We start from the raw sequence: 22,922 nt of genomic DNA on the forward strand, positions 1-22,922 counted from the left end.
TGTGGATTTCTTTTAAGCTGACCCACATCAATGACAAATTTGACATAGGAAATTCTCAAAAAAGAGCTGCTTTGAAAGAATTTCAATAAAGCTTATTGGTAGGAAACACAAGCACAACTTATTAAAAGCCAGTATTTAAGATGAAACTGTCCATATACTTATGGTAAGTGGAAAAAGTTAATTTCTTAACCATGCTGTAGTTTATTCTTCAAAAAATTATCTTAGCAAACATGAAAGACCTGAGACTTTTCGGCAAAAATCTTCCTATAAACATCTCATTATTTAAGCAAAGAATTTGAGTCATATGGAATGAAGGTATTTTAAATTTATAAAATTTCAAGTTAAATTTCATTATTATGAAAAACATGTGAACTTATATCATCTGACCATGAAGTCGGGTTCTCCTGTAGGATGGCACCATCTACTGGTCAATGATGATAATTGCACATTTTAAGAACAACTTGAAGCAAAGTTTTTTTGAAATATCAATGTGAATTCTGAGTCTCTAAAATATGTAATTTCCTAAGCATTCTGACATTAAGATAAAAAATGAAAAAAAAGCAACTGTAAGTGAAAAATAATTTGAAAGACACAAATCACACCACGAAAATATTTAGGTTCTTCCAGATATTAGCATAATTCTTTCTTTTAAAACTTTGACTAGGTCTACAGAAGCATTTTTTTTCCAAAGAAAATTAAAGTTTACAGGGTTTCACATAATATCTGGCGTATGACGGAAGCCAATAAATACTTGCAGCTTGACTGGAAATTAGTGAAATAAACATTGACTTTGCATATATTTACTTTATAGCTAATGTTACTGCTATATAAAGCCAACAATACATGCAAGTAAAATCACTTTTCAAAGGGATTAGTAAATATCCTGTGGTGAAATTTTCTGACTTCCTTTTAGCATAATTTAATATAGAGTAGGTCATTATGAATTAAGAAAGATAAATGAAAAGTATACCTTACTGCCAGGCATGGTGGTGCACACCTGTAATCCCAGCACTTTGGAAGGCTGAGGCAGCGGATCACTTAAGCTCAGGAGTTCAAGACCAGCCTGGCCAACATGGCAAAACCCTGTCTCTACTAAACATACAAAAATTAGCCAGGTGTGGTGGCACACGCCTATAATCCCAGCTACCCAGGAGACTGGGGCAAGAGAATCACTTGAACCCAGGAGGCTGAGGTTGCAGTGAGCAGAAACCGTGCCACTGCACTCCAGCCTGGGCAACAGAGTGAGACTCCATCTCAAAAAAAAAAAATTCTAGTTAGCTTTAGGAGATATTTTGGAAAGTGTAGTAGAATCAAGACAGAAACCAAACATGATACAAGAATTTGATTTCGTGGTCAGGAAATAGAGACAATTTAACTTCCCATTTTTCATAAATTTGAAATGGCTTCAATCTCTATGAACCAGACAAGATTCTTCATTTAAAGGAGATGTTTATGGGAAGATATTCACTGAAAAATCTGTTAGATTGTTCATGTTCGCTAAGACAGTATCTTAAAGAATAAAGTACAGTGTGGTTAAGAAATTGACTCCTTGTTTTGATGTTTGGTTTCTAGCATACCTACTTATTTACTATCATACTCCCAGGAAATAAATATAAATTAACTTTGATAATTGAAATTTAGTGGCTCTAAAAAGTTCAAACAAAACTTAGTTCTTGTCCTGGCATGGTGGCTCACCCCTATAATCCCAGCACTTTGGGAGGCCAAGGCGGGTGGATTATGAGATCAGAAGATCAAGACCATCCTGGCTAACATAGTGAAATCCCATGTTTACTAAAAATACAAAATTAAAAATTAGCTGGGCATGGTGGCATGTGCCTGTAGTCCCAGTTACTCGGGAGGCTGAGGTGGGAGAATCGCTTGAACCCGGGAGGTGGAGGTTGTAGTGAGCCTAGACTGCACCACTGCACAACAGCCTGGGTGACAAAGTGAGACTCTTTTTCAAAAATAAAACAAAAAACAAACCAACAAAAAAAAACAAAAAAACGCTTAGTTCTTTAGCAACAGAGATTTTTATTGCTGATTTTTGAACAATAAAATGTTGCTTCAGACTTTAGGAAAAAAAACTTTGAATATTTTCTCATTATATTCACTTCTTATTTTTACATGCTTGCCAAATAAGTCCTGGCTACTTTATTTTATAAAAAGTTATATTGTAGCAAATTACCTACTAACCTCTGCCCACTCAGTAGAACCAAGAAGACCAAATTCTTCTGCATCCCAGCTTGCAAACAAAATTGTTCTTCTAGGTCTCCACCCTAAAATACATGTGTATATAAAAATGCTAGAAAAAATTTATAATATACCCAGGACACTACCAAGCCCAGATAGGAAAAAAAAGTCATTGTTTGGGAAAGGCAAATAGTGGTAAAAATCTTTACTTACGTAATTTTCCTTTGTACGATTTTAAAGTTGTCAATACAAAATAACACGATTACATAAAAAAGGGGGGAAATGTAGACAGTAAAAATCTTGCAAGGTCATAAAACATTCTAATAATTTTATAATGATTGGCAATACATAAGAAGTGACAAGTAATTGGTGGTCTGCAGCTGCGTGAAACAAAGGAAGACATTTCCAGATGCATTCGGGGTTCTGAAAGCAGATGTCACGGAAAGAAAATCCTTTAGAACTCTTTCCTGTTGTTCTGACATCAAATGAACAATTGTTCATTATCAACTGGTTGTATGATTTCACTTCATTCTGTGCCAGGATTAATCAAAAAGAACTCAGTTAGCAACAGCAATGTTTGCTGTTGCTGAAAACCACATAATTCAACAGTGAGGATGATGTTTCTTGTATGTTATAAACACTGCCCATGGAGCTAAGGCAACATCTTGTGTCAAAGCCTGATTCTCTCACTAGCAGCATGACTGAGAGAAAGTTATTCATACCTACTACACTTTCATTTCTTCATCTGTGTCCCAGGAACAAGAGAGTAAAGATAAAGACACCACTTGATTGTGGGATGATTAACTGGAATAATGATTAGAAAGCACTTAGTAGGTGCCCCCAAAATTGTGAGTAGTCATCATCTTAGTAAATATTTCATGTGTGCTTACGAATGTGTATACTATAACTATTGACTACAGTCTTTTAGTTTTGTCAATAGTGTTGCTCAAATTTTCTATTATTCATCAGCATTCCATTTCTTTGACATATTCTATAATTGTCACAGTGATGTTTTTTACAGTTACCACAGGAATTTCCTAGCAAAATCATGAAGCTGTTTTGTAATAAAATTAAACACTACCTACTTCATGAACTATGTAAATTTAGATCTCCATTGTTTTGTTGGCACAGTGGCTCAAGCCTTTAATCCCAACACTTTGGGAGGCCAAGGCAGGTGGAATACCTGAGGTCAGGAGTTCGAGACCAGCCTTGCCAACATGGCGAAACCCCATCTCTACTAAAGATACAAAAATTAGCCGGGTGTGGGGTGGTCTATGCTTGTAATCCCAGCTACTCAGAAGGCTGAGGCAGGAGAATTGCTTGAAACTGGGAGGGAGAGTTTGTAGAGAGCTGAAATTGCTCCATTGCAACTCAGCCTGGGCAACAAGAGAGAAACTCCATGTATACATGAGACAGCTGTGTACAGAAAATAACTGAGCACCTTTACATTTTATTTTAAATAGAGACATCATGGTTTTGTGGACTGGTAGTCATAAATTTGAGTTTGAGCCCTGGTTCTCTTATTCTGCCACATGCTAGCTACATAATACCAGGAAAAATACTTGATTCTCTAAACCTTGGTTAACTTATCTGTAACATGAGAAGATAAATATGTATGTCTTCCTCCTAGTTGCTAGGACTTCAAAATAGGTAGGACATATAAAAATAGTTTCTCAAAGAAAGTAAATACTATGCAAACAACATACATTAGGATTGTTTTTATTGTTGCGAAAAATATATAGATTATATTTTATAGTCCTCAGACACCTTGTTGGCAGGGTCAATAAAGAGAATGAACTTTCTGCTTTCAATGTGTAATTACTATTTTAAAAAGCAATTGAATTAAATTTTACTTTGGCTTTATATGAAAATTCTAAACTGGCTAAGGTGGTGATGCTACGAGTAAAAGTCAAATTTCTGTGACAGCACCCAGGGCTCAGGTGTGAGAATACAGACATCAGACTTCTGACAGAGTCCCATCGGGCATAAGAACGGCATTTCTCTGAATAGAGCATCTATCTCCTTAGTGACTCAGTACACTTAACCTGAGGTCTGAGGTTAGATGAGACTGAGGAACGTCTGCTTACAGTTTCTGACTAGGAAGCTTTGGCTTATAATCCAACTCCAGTGTGTTTTCTCTAGTGACAAAACCCATCTTCATCTTTTAAGTTGCCAAGAACAATCATTAACAGTAAAATTCCTTTATTTCAAATCATCACTGAATATATAAGTATCAATAATATAAATGTTATATAAATAAACGCAAAAATAAATAAACAATATAACTAACCAGCCAACATTAACAGCTGTATTGGTGTTTTTACCAACACATGTAATGGCTGAGGTAGTATTTTCACACTCACTTTACAGAAGACTAAACTGAGGCTTGGATGGGTTGGCTTTTTTGCTTTTTGTATTACCTTCCTTTTTCAGTGTTCCAAAGCTCCTCACAATTTCATGAACAACAGCTGCTCCACTCTGAGGGTCAATACCACCAAACACCCATGAGTCCCGGTGACCACCCAGAATGACGTATCTGTCTAGAAAGCATTGATGCGAGATTATTTGTCATTTCAGGTCAATAAAAGAGAAAACTACAAATGACTCAAAGCATCAAAATACAAAGCACTCATGACTCAAAAAAAAAAAAAGGTGGCTATGTTTCTGAAGATTTGTGCAAATGTTATTTCTGATTTTAGTATGTGTTTCTTCTATCTGAGAAAGCAGCAATGTGATAAAGGAAATATATATTTCAATGTATGACTATAATTATATGTACGACATATAGGCAACTAAGAAAGTATAACGTTGCCATTATTCACATTTTTTGTGATTCTCTATTACTCCTCTCTTACCTAACTTACCACTTTCTAATATTTTCAAAGTAAGGGAACATAGTGGCCACATAGGAAGTTGTACATTTCTTATTCTTTCTATCCAATTTTTAAGGTAAAACTCAAATGTTTTCTCCCTCTATGAACTTGTTTATTTTCTATAGAAGAAGGCATTTCTCTGCCTATCCAGCTCTCAGGGGTGATAAAGCATTTATGACACTTAAACGTATGGCTCCCTTCACAAACTGTGAGCTCTTTGTCTTGGGTCTGTGTCTTTATCTATCTCCCCATCTCCAATGCTTAAACAGAGTTGGCAAAAAAATAGGTACTCAGTTTTATTCAATAATAGCCACTTATATATTATTTAGTACTCATTAGAAGGATATCAATATTCTTGATCTAAAATAAATCACTAGCTGCTTGTAAGAAACAGCGATTAATATTTTTAATATGCATTTAATAGTATCTGTTTTGGTAAGAAATACAGAACCAAATAGTTCATAAGGAACTGAAGCTTCATGAGCTAAGGCTATGTATAAAATGTATGAATCAGTAGATCATCTGAACTTCTATGGAAATCATATGTATATATGTCATCAGTGACTGTAGCTGTGGAAAAGAAAACTATGCAAAGGACTCATTAATACAAGATAATCTCAATTTTCTAAAAGTGTGATATTTTATATAGATGTTTCTAGCGATGATGAAGATACTTCCCTATGCAAAATATATGGTAAAAATATTTCAAAAAACTCAGAAAAACCACATCTTTCCCTAGCCTGCCTTCCTTGATCCTTTAAATGAGGCCAGCACAATTTATTATTCACCTTGGTCACCTGCGCAACCTAGAACCAAACATTCACTTTTCTTCACCACATGTATCACACTACAAAATTATTTCATATGTATCTCTTTGTTTTTAGGTGAATTCCACTTGTTTTGTTTGTTTGTGTTGGTTCACTTTGCACTCCTAGAGCCTGGCAGTATTCAGCACATAACAGTGACCCGATCAGTATTTGCTAGGCAGATGATTCCTTTACCTGGTTCCACTGCTCCCTTGAGAGTACCTATCACGTTGTAAATTCTTGTGACTTTGTTGGTAGAGTGGATATGCATCTTGACTTTTCTAATGCAAAGATAAAACACGTTCTTTAAAAAAAAATTGGTTAACAGATTAACACTATAAGGGTTAAGGGAATTTTCCCCTCTGCCTTTGAAGGCTCAAGTCTGGTAAAATAAACTGAAAATAGATTAACAGGAGAAAAGGCATACACATTTATACACAAGTGTACACAGGAGCCAAACAAAATTTGAGACTCAAAGAAGGGCCAAATGGTTGAAGTTTAACTAGCCCCCTCTTCGTAGGGGAGGGGGATGTGGGGGAGTACAGGTGATTTTGAGGGGTGGTAAATGATTTGTAAGATAGTTGAGTGGGTGGGAAGAGCAGGCAATGGTTTGTAAGTAATTCTTGTAACTTGAATGGAACTAGAGAATAGTGAACAGTTTGTGACAAAGCCTGTGTAGATGCAGTGATATGCCTCATTCTTCCTTCGTACTATATGAGTTCGATCTTCCCTGGTTAATAAAATTTCAGGGGAGGGGAAGGAAGGTCATTGTGTTCCTTCTGCAGGAGCTTCAGATACGGGAACTTCAGAGAGAAACTTCCACCGTGCTCTTGCAGGGAGAAGTAGGAGATCAGAAAGTCCTTGATTCTGAGGCTGCATCTAAGGCCTTTTATTCTTTTTAGTTCAAAATGCTCAGCATTCCAAAACATCACACTTTGGGTTATCCATTTTCTAGGTTCCAACAACACCCATAATCTTAAAATCTTCCATCGTTGTTTAAAGATTCCTGATTGTTCACAGGAAAAAATTACACTGGTTCTAACCTGCAGTTTTGTTTCCTGCTGGTATTAGACACATTTTATTTTTTCTGTCATCCTCTATAGCTTTTTTTTTTTCTCTAAGTTTCCCCCTTAAAAGAGCTAAAATTAAAATAGTCTCTTAACTGTGTAGAAAAGTTTCCAGTAAAGCCAGGTCCAACATTGTAGGGCACTTTGAGACTTCCTCTCCAGCTGCTATCTGGTGGTGCTGGGCCACCCATTTTTCTGTTGGACACAAAAAAAAGCATTATTAGCCACAAAAATACCTTGAAGTAACACGTTAAAATGTCAATGGATTCACTTTCTTGAGCATCTGTTCATAATATCTTCAATGGTGCAAAGAGCTTTGGATATAATATGTCGTTTAAACCTTAGCACAGTTCTGAGGAATTGCTACCTCCACTTCACAGGTGGGGCACAGGAGACTTAGAGATTTGATAACCTGCCCAAAGTCAGGCAACTAGTAAATGGTGTAACTAAGATTCGAATTACTGATAAGAACTTGATCTGTGTTACCTGTGTCTAGTGGTAAATCTAAAAGTGCTTTCCAGAGCATGTGCTGAAGAAAGAACTTGATGTCTAACTCTCTGAAATTTTCCATTGTTATTTGTCTCACTGGTCTATGATTATTTTTAACAAAGTACTTTCATACACACCTACTAAGAAGACAGGCGGATCAAAAGAAGGGATTTCACTTCAAAAGCCCTTAAAAGTTTCACGCTATTTTTTAAAATTCAGAAATAAAGATTCAGGCAGACCACCCGGTATATGTCACAGCTCGTGATTATCTCTCAGTAGGTGACTGAGAAAGAAAACATGGTCATGTTTATGGAATGGTGGGTTCTTGTAGATTCCCTTCAGCATATCTGCCTTTACTGTATTAAGATGATGGATTGACTTATTCTTGATTTGGGCATGGAAAACAATATACTTTTACTAAATAGCTACAAAGAGACAAACTTAAGAGACTAAGTGTTCAAATGGAAAAATCTCTGCCTTAATTGTCACTATATTTTTATGAAAATCCAGCTGTAAGACAGAAACACACTTCTTTGGGCCTACCAGGGCCATTTTGTTCCCATTAAATGAATATCCCAAACCTTAAACACAGCTCCACTTAAATAATGGCCTCGATAAATAAATGTCATTATCAGATATTATACTGAGATGTTCAGCTACAAAATTGAGAGTGGAGAATTTTAGTCTGTCCTTTATGGCTTCCCCTGTGATCACACACCCTCGTGTACTCCAGGTTTTGCCATGTAGCACGCTCTGCAGTGTCCTGTTTTCTTCTGTGCCTGTACACAGCTGCTTGTAACCTAGAATCTACTGCACATGCAATAAGAAAATAATTAGTAAGATCACTTTCTCATGAAAAATTCATTAGAAGTAGTATCTTGTTTTAAAATGCTCTATCAAAGTGTAAATAATGCCTCTCTTTCTTTTTTCCCTTTTCACTAAGGAGTTCGGACATTAAACAGAATTTCAAGTAGTGTACTATAGAATTTATTTCAACTATTTACAATAAAATGTCATGCATAAAACATCAAGCAACATGAAGAGGCATTTTACAGTGGTAGAAAGCATAACAGATAGTCAAAACAGCAGAATATGGAAATATACAGGAAAGTTGCAAAGGGCAAGTAACAAATATAAATATACTTAATCATATGTAAGATATTGATATGGGAGGTAGAAAGAAATTATTTAGGTAGATAATGGGGGCAACAGAGTCCTCGGCAGAACTTTCCTTCTAACAAAAAGCAGCCCACATTATTTTTTTTCTAACAAAAAGCAGCCTGAAAAATTGAGCTGCATACATAGATTAGGAAGCTGAAAGTGTAGGGGAATGCTGGCAGCTGTGCCAACAGAAAAGGACTACCTGTGGGCCAGGTATCTACAACAGGGAAGATCCATCTTCCCTTTTCTTGTTACCATGCGTACAGTAACAGAAAAATGAGCAACATGGTGCAACTCAGGCAGAGAACACGCCTGAATAATAAAAGATTAGGGTGGGGCCACCAGAAATTCACACCCTATGCAAATGGCACACCTGGTCTGATTTTCCATGATTTAGTAAATCAGACACTGCCTCCTCACCAGCTGATCTATAAAATCCTCTGCATTTTGTGGTGGACCGGCAACACATTTTTCTAGGATCCCACTCTGCAGCAGAGATCGATGCTAATATACTATAAACTAATAACATCAGTTGCTTTGGGGGTGTAAATGAGTAAGAGAAAAACTTTATTATAAATCCCTTTGAATTGTGAACTTTGTAAATGTATTTCCTTTTCAAAATAGAAATTAATAGTCCATATTCCCATAAAACAATACAATATAAAGCCACAACTATAGTGTCCTCACAAGAACGGGTGAACAGATGACTAGAAGATAACATTACAATAGTTATATATAAGAATCTAATATACCAATGAAAAAATTATGCATGTACACGGAGACTAGAGGTTTCAATTGAAAAATGTTACTGAAGTATAAATCTCTTTAGGTCCTTTTCTCACTTTATAAATGAAAAATAAATTCCACAAATATTTAAAAGTTGAATATTAGAATTTCGAACCATAGAAGTATTAGAAGGCACAAATAAATGTTGGAAAATGTCTCAATATATTTGGTAGACTGTAGATGCTCAGTAATTAATGTATAGACAGTACTGAGTTTATAATTCTATATCTTGTAGCATATAAATTTTGCTTTGACCATTAGGAGAAGATGTGTCATCTACTATGATTAAAGCGCTGTGTTTTATTTACTAAAAAATATAAATATGTACAAGACCCAGTCATTCCACCAAAGAATTTATAGATCACTCAGAAGAAAATACATATAAGACCAACCATAATATAAAACAGAACATGACAGATCAAAGGTAAAGTTCTAAAATATGTGGATAAAAGAAAGCTTGATTCAACTTGTGAGATCAGGAATTATTTTCTAAAGAAGGTTTTATCTGATCTGGATTTCAAAGGATGAGTAAGAGGCAGGCATGGAAAAATAAATGTGAAGAGCATTCCAGGCACAGAGGCAGGCAAGCACAGACCAGGCAAGTGTAAGCCATGATGATTATTCTGGCTGGGATATAAAATGACTAAGTTTCCTTGAAAAAAATTGAAAAATAGTGTAACTCAAGTGCACATGGAACATTTTTCATAAAAAACCATGGCTATGAAACAAGTCTGGATAAATTTAAAAGGTTGAAATTATAGAATTATTTTATTACTTATATACTTCTTTTATTAATCCAACCACAAAAAAAGGAATATAGCAATAAATAACAAAATAAATTTAAGAAATTTACAAATATATGGAAATTAAACAACTAACTCTTAAGTAACCAAAAGGTCAAAGAAGAACTCACAAGTACAATTTAAAAATGTTTGAGATGAATGAAAACAGAGACACAACATGCCAATACTTATGAGATGCAGCCAAAGCAGTGCTTAAAGGAAAATACGTAGCTGTATTTTCCTTTCCTATGTGTTCACACACATAGATCTGTAAACACATCTTTTCAAAAAGTAGAATGATCTCAAATCAATAAGCTAAGCTTCTCACTCACAGGAGGGTGATGAAAAATGAGAACATATGGACACAGGGAGGGGAGCATCACACACTGTGTTCTTTAGGAGGGAACTAGGGGAGGGACAGGGGTGGGTGGGAAGCTGGGGAGGGATTACACGGGGAGAAATGCCAGATATAGGTGATGGGGAGGAAGGCAGCAAACCACGTTGCCATGTATGTACCTATGCAACAGTCTTGCATGTTTTTCATATGTACCCCAAAACCTAAAACTCAATAAAATATATATTAAAAAAACAAGAAACTGCACAAAGAAAACAAAACTAAACTCATAAAGAATAAGAAAGGAAATTAAAAAGATTAAAAGAGAAATAATAAACTAGAGAATAGAGAAAATTGATGAAACCAATGGTAATTCTTTAAAAAGATCAACAAAATTAGCAAACCATTAGTCAGACTCACCAAGTTAAAAAGGGAAGATCGTAATTTCTAAAATCAAGAATAGAGAGGACATTACTACTGACTTTACATAATTCCTACTTTTACCACAGTGCTTGAAATATAGAAGTCATTCTATAAATGTTCCTTGAGTGAATGGGCTGTGAGAAGCCACTAAATGTCTCCTGAGCAGAGGCATAAGAATGAGACAACACCATAATCAATAAAAGTGCCTGCTAAATGTGTGTGTCGTTGAGTAGAGAGTAAGTAGTGTATACCAAACTGTCTTTTGCATCAGACATGAGTTTTGGCCTCGACTCTCTCACTTACTCTCTGAACATTGGTTATAATGAGTATCACAATACTAACACATATAGTTGTTTTACAGGTTAATTGAGAAGATATATGTAAAGCATTCAGGACAATAGTAAATGCTAAAGCATAATTAGCACTCCATACAGGATACATGGTATTACTATTACTGTTGGCACTATAATTATCAACGTAGAAGTTACTCTAGAAGGCAAATTATAATCACACTCTGTTCAGCAGAGATGTAAAGAAAAATAGGAAAATACATACATGGTATCCCCTTTCTCTCCAACATAAGTCAACATGCAGTTTTTACTGTCACTCACATTTCATGAACTATTTATTTAAGTTCTTGGCATTCTTGGGCCATTATATGACTTCATAACTCTCCTCATCTTCTCACATTTATTAATGAATTTTTATTTCATGATATATTACATTTGTAAAATATTATCTTTTCTAATTAATGTGCAACATTAAACTGCTAACCACATGAGAGAATCTGAAAATAGACTATCAGGAACAACTAGCACACTCCCAAGATAAATGTACCAAGAGAGCAAATTTTCACAGTGAAATTAATAAACAACCATATATTCTTTTAAACAATTTTTTAAAACTAAATTCCAATTATGAGAACTGTTTCATTGTGGCTTAGAAAGTATGGGCAAATAGAAAGTGTTCTATTTTTAATTATGGTGTTTTGAATGTGAAATACACTTTTCCATGAATATTATGTTATTAACAGTGATTGCATTTGTAAAATGGCTTGCAGAGGCTGACACAGTAATGTTAGATGAACTGCATTTGTAGTTTTTCAATCAGATAATTCCATTACACAATTACAGCACAGCTGATACTGACCTTGCAAACCAGACCAAATTGTAGATGTTTAAATAAGTCTCACATCTAATTCCATGATATTATGCACCTTTTTCTAATTACAAAGATAATACACGTGCATGTTTTAAATTTTTATATAACTGAGATAATACTATATATATATTGTTTTGAAATTTGCTTTTCTTCACTTAATAGACTATCATAAGCATTTTTGTACATTAATTATTCTGGTACAATACAGTATTATTTGACTATATATCAATTGTTGAAGATTTGTGTTGTCTACAGGTTTCCACTCTTAAAAGTAATGCTACGATCACTTTTATCTTTTAAATATTATGAATACTTAGTCTTTATTTACAAATATTTTTAGGCAAATACATAGTCTATGGTGCTACAAAAAGTTGTGCATGGTCCTGAATCTTAACCAATGTAGTACAGCTTATAGCCCCAAAGAAAAAAGACCAGGGTACTTTCTTAATCTATCCTTAAATTGAACAGATGTGTCCAACTCTCCAGATGTCAGCCTCCTCACCTGTAAAAATAAGTGCTTCACCCTTGGTCAAAAAATCCTTCCTCATAGATACTGGAATAGATGATTAAGAAAGACTTGAACTCAAAGAAGAAAAGGGACTAACTGGCCAGACACTTCAGTCTCTATCAATTTCACTTTTAGAAAAGCCAGGGTTCTCACCCCTCTAAAGAATGGAAGAAGGACATGGCGATGAGAGAAAGCAGCACAGGAAAGAGGAAAGAGTTTCAATGCCAGGTTAGGCAGAACAAATCTGGGAAAGTTTGGAGAATGAAAGCAGAAGGGGAAGAGGAACAGAGATAGAAACAAAAGGGAAGTTGCTCTCATAGTAAGAGGTATACATGAGTAAGAGATTTACTAAAGGAAAGCCTATGTGGAAAATAAGGAGAGAGCTAGGAAAGGCTGAGAAAGCTCTTTTAGACTTTTATTCAAGGTCTAACATTGAATAAAGGAGAAAGGGCGGAGGAAAATAAAGAGGAATGTTGGGTGCAGCATCTATTTGAGACAGGCTATCAGGGAGTCCCTGGGCCAAAGTTTTGCATCAGAGGAGTTCGACGCCTTCCAGGAACAGGCCTGTAGTGGTATCCTTGCCACACTGAGTCTTTGCCCAAGAACACCCACAGGAAGCACGGTCTTGACACAAATAGAGTTTCAAAGCACAGTGTCTGGAGCAATTGATCAATCATGCTCCCTGCAGTTAAATATCTGAAAGGCTCATTTTCATGGCTGTCATACACTAGATATTCATGTATATATTAAATTCCAGAACAGAATCACTATTCTATTTTAGGAGTAGCACAATTACAAGCAGCACCCATCTTGGAAAATATAAGTATTTAAAAAATGGAGATAAAGCCTAACATTAGAAAACTATCAATAATGAAAATTACCCAAACAGCTACCCATTGTTTCTTACAAACTTACTCCAGGAGCTTCTGTGCATCATAGTATCCAATTGGATGAACAGGAATACTTGGAAGACCAACAGCCTCTGTAATTCCATGCCTGTAAGCATATTCTGAAAGAAAAAAAAATGGCCATATTTCCAGTAAAAACTCAGTTCCATTCAAATGGTTCTCTACAAATCACATCAAATACATTCTCATTTCACATTTACTGTGAATTGTTAAAACAGATTATCAATTTCATTTTTAGCAAGAATGTGGAGCAACTGAAATCCCACATTGCTTGTGAGAGTCTAAAATTACACAATCACTTAGGGTAACTCTTTGGAAAAGCAATGCCAAGCAGAAATGTAAACTGTGGCACAGCAATTCCACTCCTGGATATTTACTCTAGAAAGATCAGCACATGCCCACAAGAAGACCTGTACAAAATTGTTCATAACAGCCCTATTTATATTAGCCAAATGTTAGACAAAGTCCAGGTTTCCAAGAACAGGAAAATAAATAAACAATCCATAGTATAATCCCACAATACAATGCTACCTAATCATCGAAAGAAAAAAACTACTAATATATATAATAAAATGGAAAAATCTCAAATCACTACACTGAAATAAGAAAAGCAATTTAAAAAACAGCCTACTATTTGATTCCATTTACTTGAAGTTCAAAACCAGGCAAACTAATACATGATGCTAGATATTAGAAAGTGATTGCTGGCCGGGCGTGGTGGCTCACACCTGTAATCCCAGCACTTTGGGAGGCTGAGGAAGGTGGGTCACAAGGTCAAGAGATTGAGACCATCCTGGTCAACATGGTGAAACCCTGTCTCTACTAAAAATACAAAAAATTAGCTGGGCATGGTGGCATGTGCCTGTAATTCCAGCTACTCAGGAGGCTGAGGCAGGAGAATTGCCTGAACCCAGGTGGGAGAGGTTGCGGTGAGCTGAGATTGCGCCATTGCACTCCAGCCTGGGTAACAAGAGCAGAACTCCGTCTCAAAAAAAAAGAAAGAAAGAAAGAAAGTGATTGCTTCTAGGCGATACAAAGAAAATTAACCAGAAAGGGGCACAAGAGAACTTTCTAGAGTGATGGAAATGCCCTTATATCCTATTTTAAGTGACATAAGGACAGGAATTTTCAAAATGTATTGAACTGAACTCTTGAGATCTATGTATTTTATTGCATGTAAACTCTACCTCAAAATAAGCACACAGATTCTATCATTTCTTCAGATTTAAGAAAAATTAGAGCTGTTTTTCCATTTTTTTCTCTACATTTTAAAACAATCTAATAAGAAACTTAATAATTGCAAATCCTTATTTTGTTATGGGCAAAAATGACATAAAAATATGTTGTGTGGGATTTGATTTCAAATTCTCTAGAATAATTGCAAAAATTTGGAGTGATAAACAGGTAAAACAAGAATGACACCATGTTCATGACTATCTTTACTCTCATATATGTTAGAATTATGCCATAATAGGAAGTAAAATTAAAAGGAAGAGAAAAGTGAATAGGGCACAATAAATAATTTAATAAATATTAGCCCCAAAAATAACATCATTTTTTTCCCTAAAATATCATAATTCAAATTTGAAAAAAATCAACAGAAACATTCCAATTAAGCTCATTTTATTTTCATTACTTTGATTTTGTATAACTAATAAAACTTAGGCTAAGCCACATTTTTTAAAACTTGGAAATAAAAGGGTGGAGTAAATAAAGTTCAGGTAGATTTATGTAATTTTACTATAGAATAATAGGTATCATTTTTTTAAAGAAGAAAGAAATCTATGACAATGTATTACATCCTAAGAAGACTTACACAGCCAGATAAATACATAATCTTCACAGGAGTCTACAATTTCAGAGTAAAACCTGATGAAGATGTAAATACCAAAGATAACTTAGCAAAGTATTTTACACAAGTTTTAAAAGTTTAGTTAGTTTTAAACCACACAAACTAAATGAGCACAGATTTTTGTAAACATCATCAAATAGTTGAGTACATTCAAAATAAATTAGCTCCCTTTGTTAATGTTTTTCAGCATAAGACTAGTATATGAACTCTGGGAGCCAGACTGCCTGAAATTGAATCCAACTGCTCATTTAGAGGAGTAGCGATGTTGGGCAGACTTCGTCTCACTTTCCCTCCCTGTCAAATAAGAGATAACACCACCTAGCTTTAGGGTTGCTTATGCAAGTAAAATGCTGGCATTTAGGAAACACTCTTTGAAAGTTATCTCTGTTGTCTTTCTTTAGCAATGAAGCAGTATGCATTTCGTGGGCTCTGTATCCTTTCAACAAGTTTATAGGTGGGCTCTCCTGTCCCTTACTGACAATTGTGAAAACCAAAAACACTGTGAATTCTGTAATTCTGGGGGAATTTATTTAGCAGCAAAACCTGATCTGACCTGAACTTATTTGAAAGCAAAATTGGACTTTAGCAGACATGAATCTGTTTATATTCCTTATTTCCCACATCCCATTTACTACTTAGTATAAATATTCATACACTCTGCAGCAAAAATATTTATACGCTTTTTCTTCATATTCTGTCCCAGTCCCCTATGTCAGTGTTATGCAAATTATGGTATATGTGTAACACCATATTGCTTTTTAAATACCTGAAAAAGTCTGAATTTGAAAACCCATCAGGCCCAAGTGTCCAAATAAGGGGTAAGGGGCTTGAACCAATCATTTTAGAGTTCAAAATTCTTTTATTCTTAAATGCAAAGAGAATAAAAAAAGACATGCTTAGTCCATTATGCCAAAGGAATTTTAATAAAGTCTCTTTGAAATGTTAAGTTTCCTGTGATAATTGAGGCTTGATCACTCACCATTTGCTGGGTAACCTGGCGTGAGAGGGTCTCCTGCACCATTTAGATTTAGGATATTTCCACGCTGGACACCACCTCCAGGAAGATTCCAGCCATCTGGATAGGACTTCACCCCAGGAGCAAAGTAGTCAGCAGGATCTGAGTAGAGAATTACTCCTTTGGCACCTGCCAGCTGGGCATTTTTAACCTAGAAAACACAGTGTCTTTCTTTCCTTATTTTAAATTGCTAGTTCCAGATTCAGTAATAACAATTTTTCAAAATTACACTTAAATGAATAGTAGAACTTTATCCTTAACCTTTTGTCATTAGGCCTACCACGAAGAACATCTCACAGAGAATTGCCCTTTTCTTTTTGCTACTATAAGCTCCAAAAATCCTCAGAGTGGCAGATTTGGACATTTTCATGTTAGTGGTAGCTAGTATTTGCTGTATTTCCCTCCACTGGTTTAGAAGTACAATAAGCAGGTAGATCCCACAGGCCAAATTCCTATTTGTTCTATAATCGAAAGGGAATTTAAAAAAAAATAATTTTCCACTAAAGAGAAAAATATATTTATTAACAAATCAAATGACAGTAATTTTTAAATTTGCTATGTGTAAATTGTTTTCCCTCAGTATTTATAACAATTCATACTATAATTTAATTTAGTAAATATTTTTAAGATAATATTTAAAACAAAGATACTGAAAATTAACAATAAACCCAGTACATGCTTCTTTGTAGGCCACAGGCATAACCTGTAAGCGCAGAAAAATTTGTTCTGTTCACCCTGACCATCTACACTGGCCAAATTCCAGTGATCAAATTTAACCTTGGGGTATAACCTAGTAAATCGTGTCCTTTCTGTAAGGAATGCATGTCACAAAATACAAGAAGATCATGGTATTCATAAAGTTTTAAGAAAATGATTATACGCATGTAAAACACACCGTAACTATTTATAATATTGGGGAAGAGGAAAAAAGAGAAGATTTTTACCTTATTTCCTCTGAAAATTTTTCCATATCTGGCAATTACAATTTTCCCAGAGCAATTGATCTTCATTTCCTGCTCCAATTTAAAGAAGTCTTCAGTTCGTGCATAGTTAACATACACTAGATCACCCTGTTGAGATCAGGAGCAACTTAACAGAAGTCAGATGTAAAACAAGGTTTTTCTGCATGGGGACTGTTTGACATTTTTGAAAGAGGGAAGAGGTAAGAGCACGCAAGAGGGTCAGAAAAGTGTATGCTCCGAAGGAGAAATTCAAGGGAAAACGAACTGAAATTGAGAATGCAAGTAGATAGGGTAGAAGCATATGAATTAAATAATAAGTTTGTTTGTCTTTAACCCATTATTTAGTGGCTATGAAACTACAGAATCACTCCTCCACAGAAAAGCATATACGTATACACACTGCTGCATGCAACTTGAAGGGGTCCAGATACCTGAGGCTAAGAAGCCCTTAATGAGAACTTTTCTCTCTTCAGATTGTGATCACAGGAAGTAGCTTAATGGGTCTTAACAACTACAAGTTAAGAGAAATGGACAGGTAACATCACTGCTTTACAAATCTAATTTCAATCAGTATAATTATCTGCAAATTTTATAACATATTTAAGTCTCAATATTCTCATTTGCAAAACTACCTGGTAGATGAAATCAGTGATCTTCCAACCTTTATTGCACACCTATTCCCTAAATTAATTTTGCAAAACAGTGTATCCCTTCATCTAAAATTAAAAAAAATTTTAATACCTTTAAGTAGTTGCAAAGCATGCAATATCTAGTTTACTATAAATATTAACATTTTAGAGGACATTGTATATAACTTTTATATTGATCCAAAAGAATTTAAATGCTGTATTTACTATTCAACATCATCAATTTTTAAAAATACATAAACATGCGCTTCTTTAGAGTCAAAATTTTGTCATCTTTTTAAAATTGAAACTGTATATTGTCCACCTTCCCCTACAGAATTTTACTCTAAAGTAAAATATATTTGTGCGGGGCAGTAGGATAAGCTGTCCAGATTCATGGTCAATGAAGTACCTTTTGCTCCAGCTGCAGGGAAGTCTCTCTGCAGACAATCATCAGCTGTCAGCCCCTTCAGGGATGGCCTCAGCTGTAAACAGACCTCTTGCTCAAGGTCATGTCCCTTCCTAGAATGCCACACATTCAGTGGCTGATTGATGTGAGGGTATAGAGACTTGGAAATCTCAGTCTAACCTGGGACAATTATAAAAATGATTCCAGATCTCCTCATAGGTTTAGTCAAGGCTATCCTTGAGCTGGTATAGCAGGGTGACTTTTCCCTCTGCCTAATCCAGTTCTCCTCACAGATGTTGATCCCAAAAGAACACTCCGCAATTAGCAACCAACATTCTAAATTTCATTTCAGAATCTATTACCATAAATATAGGTATGCTCGAAAGTCTTTTATTAATCACTGTTAAATTTCCTTGAATAGAAGGAAATATAGAAGTCAAACTTTGTTCTTGAATAGAAGGAAGTTTAGAAGTCAAATTTTAAAAAATATTTATTTTTGTGACAGATTGTGTTAAGAAACAGCTTCAAGAGTAAGTTATAGTTATAGGCCAGGCATGATGGCTCATGCCTGTAATCCCAGCACTTTGGGAGGCTGAGGCAGGCAGATGACTTACGGTTGGGAATTTGAGACCAGCCTGGCCAACATGGTGAAACCCCATCTCTACTAAAAACACAAAAATCAGCTGTGCATGGTGACACATGCCTATAATCCCAGCTACTCAGGGGCTCAGGCATGAGAATTGCTTGAACATGGGAGGTGGAAGTTGCAATGAGCGGAGATCATACCAATGCACTGCAGCCTGGATGACAGAGTGAGATTCTGTCTCAAAAAAAAAAAAAGTAAATTATTATAATTATGAGTAATATCAAATTAAGTCTAAAAACATCACTGCAATATTTATCAATAATGCATAACCATAAAATGTGATTAGAAATATATTTCTTAATACAATGAGTGGGACAGTGAAACATTATCTTACACACATTTGTTCTGTGGGTGAGCAAATTATTGCTAGAATGGGACAGGAATCAGCAACATAGTTACATCCACATTTCTTGTTTTTACAGGTAGGTTCTCAGAAAACTTGGATAGGAATGAAAGGTTTGTTATGGAATTGTCATTAACTTATTTAAACTTCTTTCAAGTTACAATCTGAAAATCACAAATTGATATATCATACCAGTGTTTTCAATGATATTAGCTGGAAACTCAATTTGATTTACCTTTAATTTTGCTCAATTGTAAACCATTTGAATTGCTGAGAATTTGTTACCCAGCTATTAGAATCAACCACTATCTTAACATTGAAAACAATCTTTCTAATTGTCTTTTTGAAGCCCCAGAGCCTTTCACAACACAGAAAAATACAACCAATCTCTGCCGTTGAAGGATCATACACTGCAGGTGCTCCTTCACTCACAATGGGATTAAGTCTTATTAAGCTCATCTAAGTTGAAAATAATCATACATCTGAAGTGTGTGTTTGAATTAGGATATTTTCAATTTATAATGAGTTTATCCAAACACAACCTCATGACAAGTTGAGAAGTGTATTGAATGAGTATGGCTACTGACTGCACCATCATAAAGTCAAAAAAATTATAAGTCAACCTTCTTAAGTTGGAGATTTCTTGTAATGTGGATGGGACAATAGGATAATGAACATTAAATTTAATAACTAAGCAAATCATACAGTATATTAAAAGGTGATAAGTACTCTAGAAAATATTTAAAAAGCATTTAAATAGAGTATACAAATGGTGAACTAGAGCTTAAGTGGGTGTAATATTAAATAAAATGAGGAAAGTCTAATTGGGAAACTGACATTTGAATCTTTGCCTCTGTAAAAGGATTATATTCAGCTAAATTAAATGTAAGAAATATAATTACATTTCTTCCTAAGACCAATGTAATTTTAATGCACTATTAATTATAACATTATATGTCTAATTTATTATTGTTAGTCCTCTCTGAAGCCCATTCTTATTCTGCTTTAATTGTGGCTACAGAGTCATTAACCAATCTGATTTCAGCAAAATAATTTTTTTAGTGTAAATATCCTACTTGAAAGTGTGACAGATATGCCCTCTCAGGACTTCTCAAATGCAAATTGTCCCTGTTGGTTAGAAAAAAAAGCTTTGTTTTCAGACAAAGGCCTTCTTGTACAATTTACACTGTGCCATTCATTGTTCTATGACTGTGAATAAATAGACTCTTGCACTCTTAGCCTGAAATTTTATTTGTTTCCTTTAAGCTTCTATCTTCCTAACTCTTATTTATAGAGATAGAATTGGTGGCAAAAACAGTGATTTCTCCAGAATTTGGAAAATAATTATGAGTATTCTTAACTTAGGGCAATATAGTTATTTACATAAGTGCAATAACATTCTGCTTTCCTTTGTTACAGGGCAATTGAAGAAGTTATTTTGTGAAAGCTTTGACTGGAATAGTGTGCTTTCCTTTAAACTTGACTTACAAGGTCAATAAAAGCCTCTTGGGAAAACTGGCCTCATACCTTGTCTATACAGTCTCCGTACAGGGTTCATGATCTGTGGCAGATAAAGAATGCCACTTTCTGACATGCCCAGGAGCCCCAGGGTATCTTGGGACCTCAAAAGGAGAGAATATGCTCAATTCATGGGTATTTGAGGGTATAAATCCATGGCTGAGCTTGGCTTTAAAGTTTTTTCTGTGATTTATTTTATGGAACAGAGTTCCAACAAAGCCAACTTAAAAAGCCCATGTAGAAAATAATTATTCTTGGCGGGGCGCGGTGGCTCATGCCTGTAATCCCTGCACTTTGGGAGGCTGAGGCTGGCAGATCACTAGGTCAGGAGACCAAGACCATCCTGGCCAACATGGTGAAATCCTGTCTCTAAAAAAAAAAAAAAAAAAAGAAAGAAAAAAAAAAAAGAAAATAATCATTCTTGCTGCATTTTATACAAATAATCACGCCAAGTATAATAAAGCCTACAGGTGTTATCATTATTTGCCTTTAGTTATAATTGGAGACTAGAGAGAGAAAAAAATGTTTCAAGAACTATGGTACACCTGTTATTAGATTGAAGGATCATCAGTTGTATTTAAGCTTTTTCCTGCAATTTAGACTAACACTGCTTATTCATGTGAACCAACCAGTGATCTCTGGCTGCTGCTTAGAAGAAACAAGAGAAATGGGTAATGTAAAAAATCTAGATCAATATTCTAACTTTATAATGTTTATTTATTTTCTATTGTTCATTTTTTACATATTTTTAAGTGAATGAAAGTTTATTAAGAAAGTAAAGGAATAACAGAACCATTACTTCATAGGTAGAGCAGCCCCAAGGGCTGCTGGTTGCCCAGTTTTATGTTTATTTTTTGATTATATGCTAAACAGGGGGTAGATAATTGATGAATTTTCCAGGAACAACGTAGGCAATTCCCAGAACTCAGGGTTCTTCCCCCTTTTAGACCATATAAAGTAACTTCCTGACATTGCCATGGCATTTGTAAACTGTTGTGGCACTGGTGAGAGTGTCTTTTAACATGCTAATACATTACAATTAGTGTATAAGGAGCATTGAGGATGACCAGAAGCCACTCTTGTTGCCGTCTTGGTTTGGGTGGGTTTTGGCCAGCTTCTTCACTGCAAACTGTTTTATCAGCAAGGTCTTTATGACCTGTGTCTTCTGCTGACCTCCTATATCACCCCGTGAGTAAGAATGCCTAACTTCTACTGGGAATTCGGTTTATTGAGTAAATTGCATTTTTTTTTTTTTTTTTTTTTTTTTTTTTTTTTTTTTGAGACAGAGTTTCGCTCTTGTTACCCAGGCTGGAGTGCAATGGCGCGATCTCGGCTCACCACAACCTCCGCCTCCTGGGTTCAGGCAATTCTCCTGCCTCAGCCTCCTGAGTAGCTAGGATTACAGGTACGCGCCTCCATGCCCAGCTAATTTTTTGTATTTTTATTAGAGGCGGGGTTTCACCAGGTTGACCAGGATAGTCTCGATCTCTTGACCTCGTGATCCACCCGCCTCCGTCACCCAAAGGGCTGGGATTACAGGCGTGAGCCACCGCGCCCGGCCATAAACTGCATTTTTACGAACAACCAACCATGTTCTTCATTTGAAAATGGCAACAATATCCTTGTTCAAACCCTTTGAAAATTAATCAGTGTTATGCAACAGTAGTAAAATACATAAGATATTCATACAATGGAAATTACTCAACAATTACAATAAAATGGTACAAGCTACTAATAAATACTAAATGTGTGAATCTCATAGACTCTATGTTTAGTAAAATATGCTAGACACACAACATTATATGCCATACGATTTCTTTTATATGAATTTCTAGACTAGGCAAAACTAATTCAAAGAAAGATTTCCTCTGGGGTGTGTAGAATTGATTAAGAAGGGGCATAAGTGGGGTGGGTGGGAACAAAAAAAAAAAAAAAAAGAAGGGGCATAAGGGAACTTTCTGAAGTGAAGGTAATACTCTGTACATTGATGGGGTTTGGATTATACAGATGTAGGCATTTGTAAGAAAAAAAATCAATAAATGTTCATTTGGGACTTGTACTTC

General features: G+C 35.3%; 1 protein-coding gene across 6 annotated transcripts in view; it reads right to left on the bottom strand.

Annotated features, from left to right (window-relative positions):
* Positions 1–22,922, bottom strand: part of FOLH1 (folate hydrolase 1) — a 58,568-nt gene that overhangs the window by 23,456 nt on the left and 12,190 nt on the right. For 3 of the 6 annotated variants that reach the window (XM_078339239.1, XM_009007272.5, XM_078339237.1), the window contains 7 exons: positions 17,300–17,368; positions 16,320–16,506; positions 13,496–13,589; positions 7,033–7,131; positions 6,065–6,150; positions 4,611–4,730; positions 2,194–2,276 (listed from right to left, as the gene is read on the bottom strand). In XM_078339239.1, the coding sequence (XP_078195365.1) occupies positions 2,194–2,276; positions 4,611–4,730; positions 6,065–6,150; positions 7,033–7,131; positions 13,496–13,589; positions 16,320–16,506; positions 17,300–17,368 (738 nt within the window). Of the gene's footprint in view, positions 1–2,193; positions 2,277–4,610; positions 4,731–6,064; positions 6,151–7,032; positions 7,132–13,495; positions 13,590–16,319; positions 16,507–17,299; positions 17,426–22,922 lie in introns of all 6 variants that reach the window. The other 3 variants (XM_078339238.1, XM_002754698.4, XM_017977700.4) reach the window with 1 other exon arrangement.

The sequence above is a fragment of the Callithrix jacchus genome, chromosome 10 (genome assembly GCF_049354715.1).
Source record: "Callithrix jacchus isolate 240 chromosome 10, calJac240_pri, whole genome shotgun sequence".
NCBI lineage: Eukaryota > Metazoa > Chordata > Mammalia > Primates > Cebidae > Callithrix > Callithrix jacchus.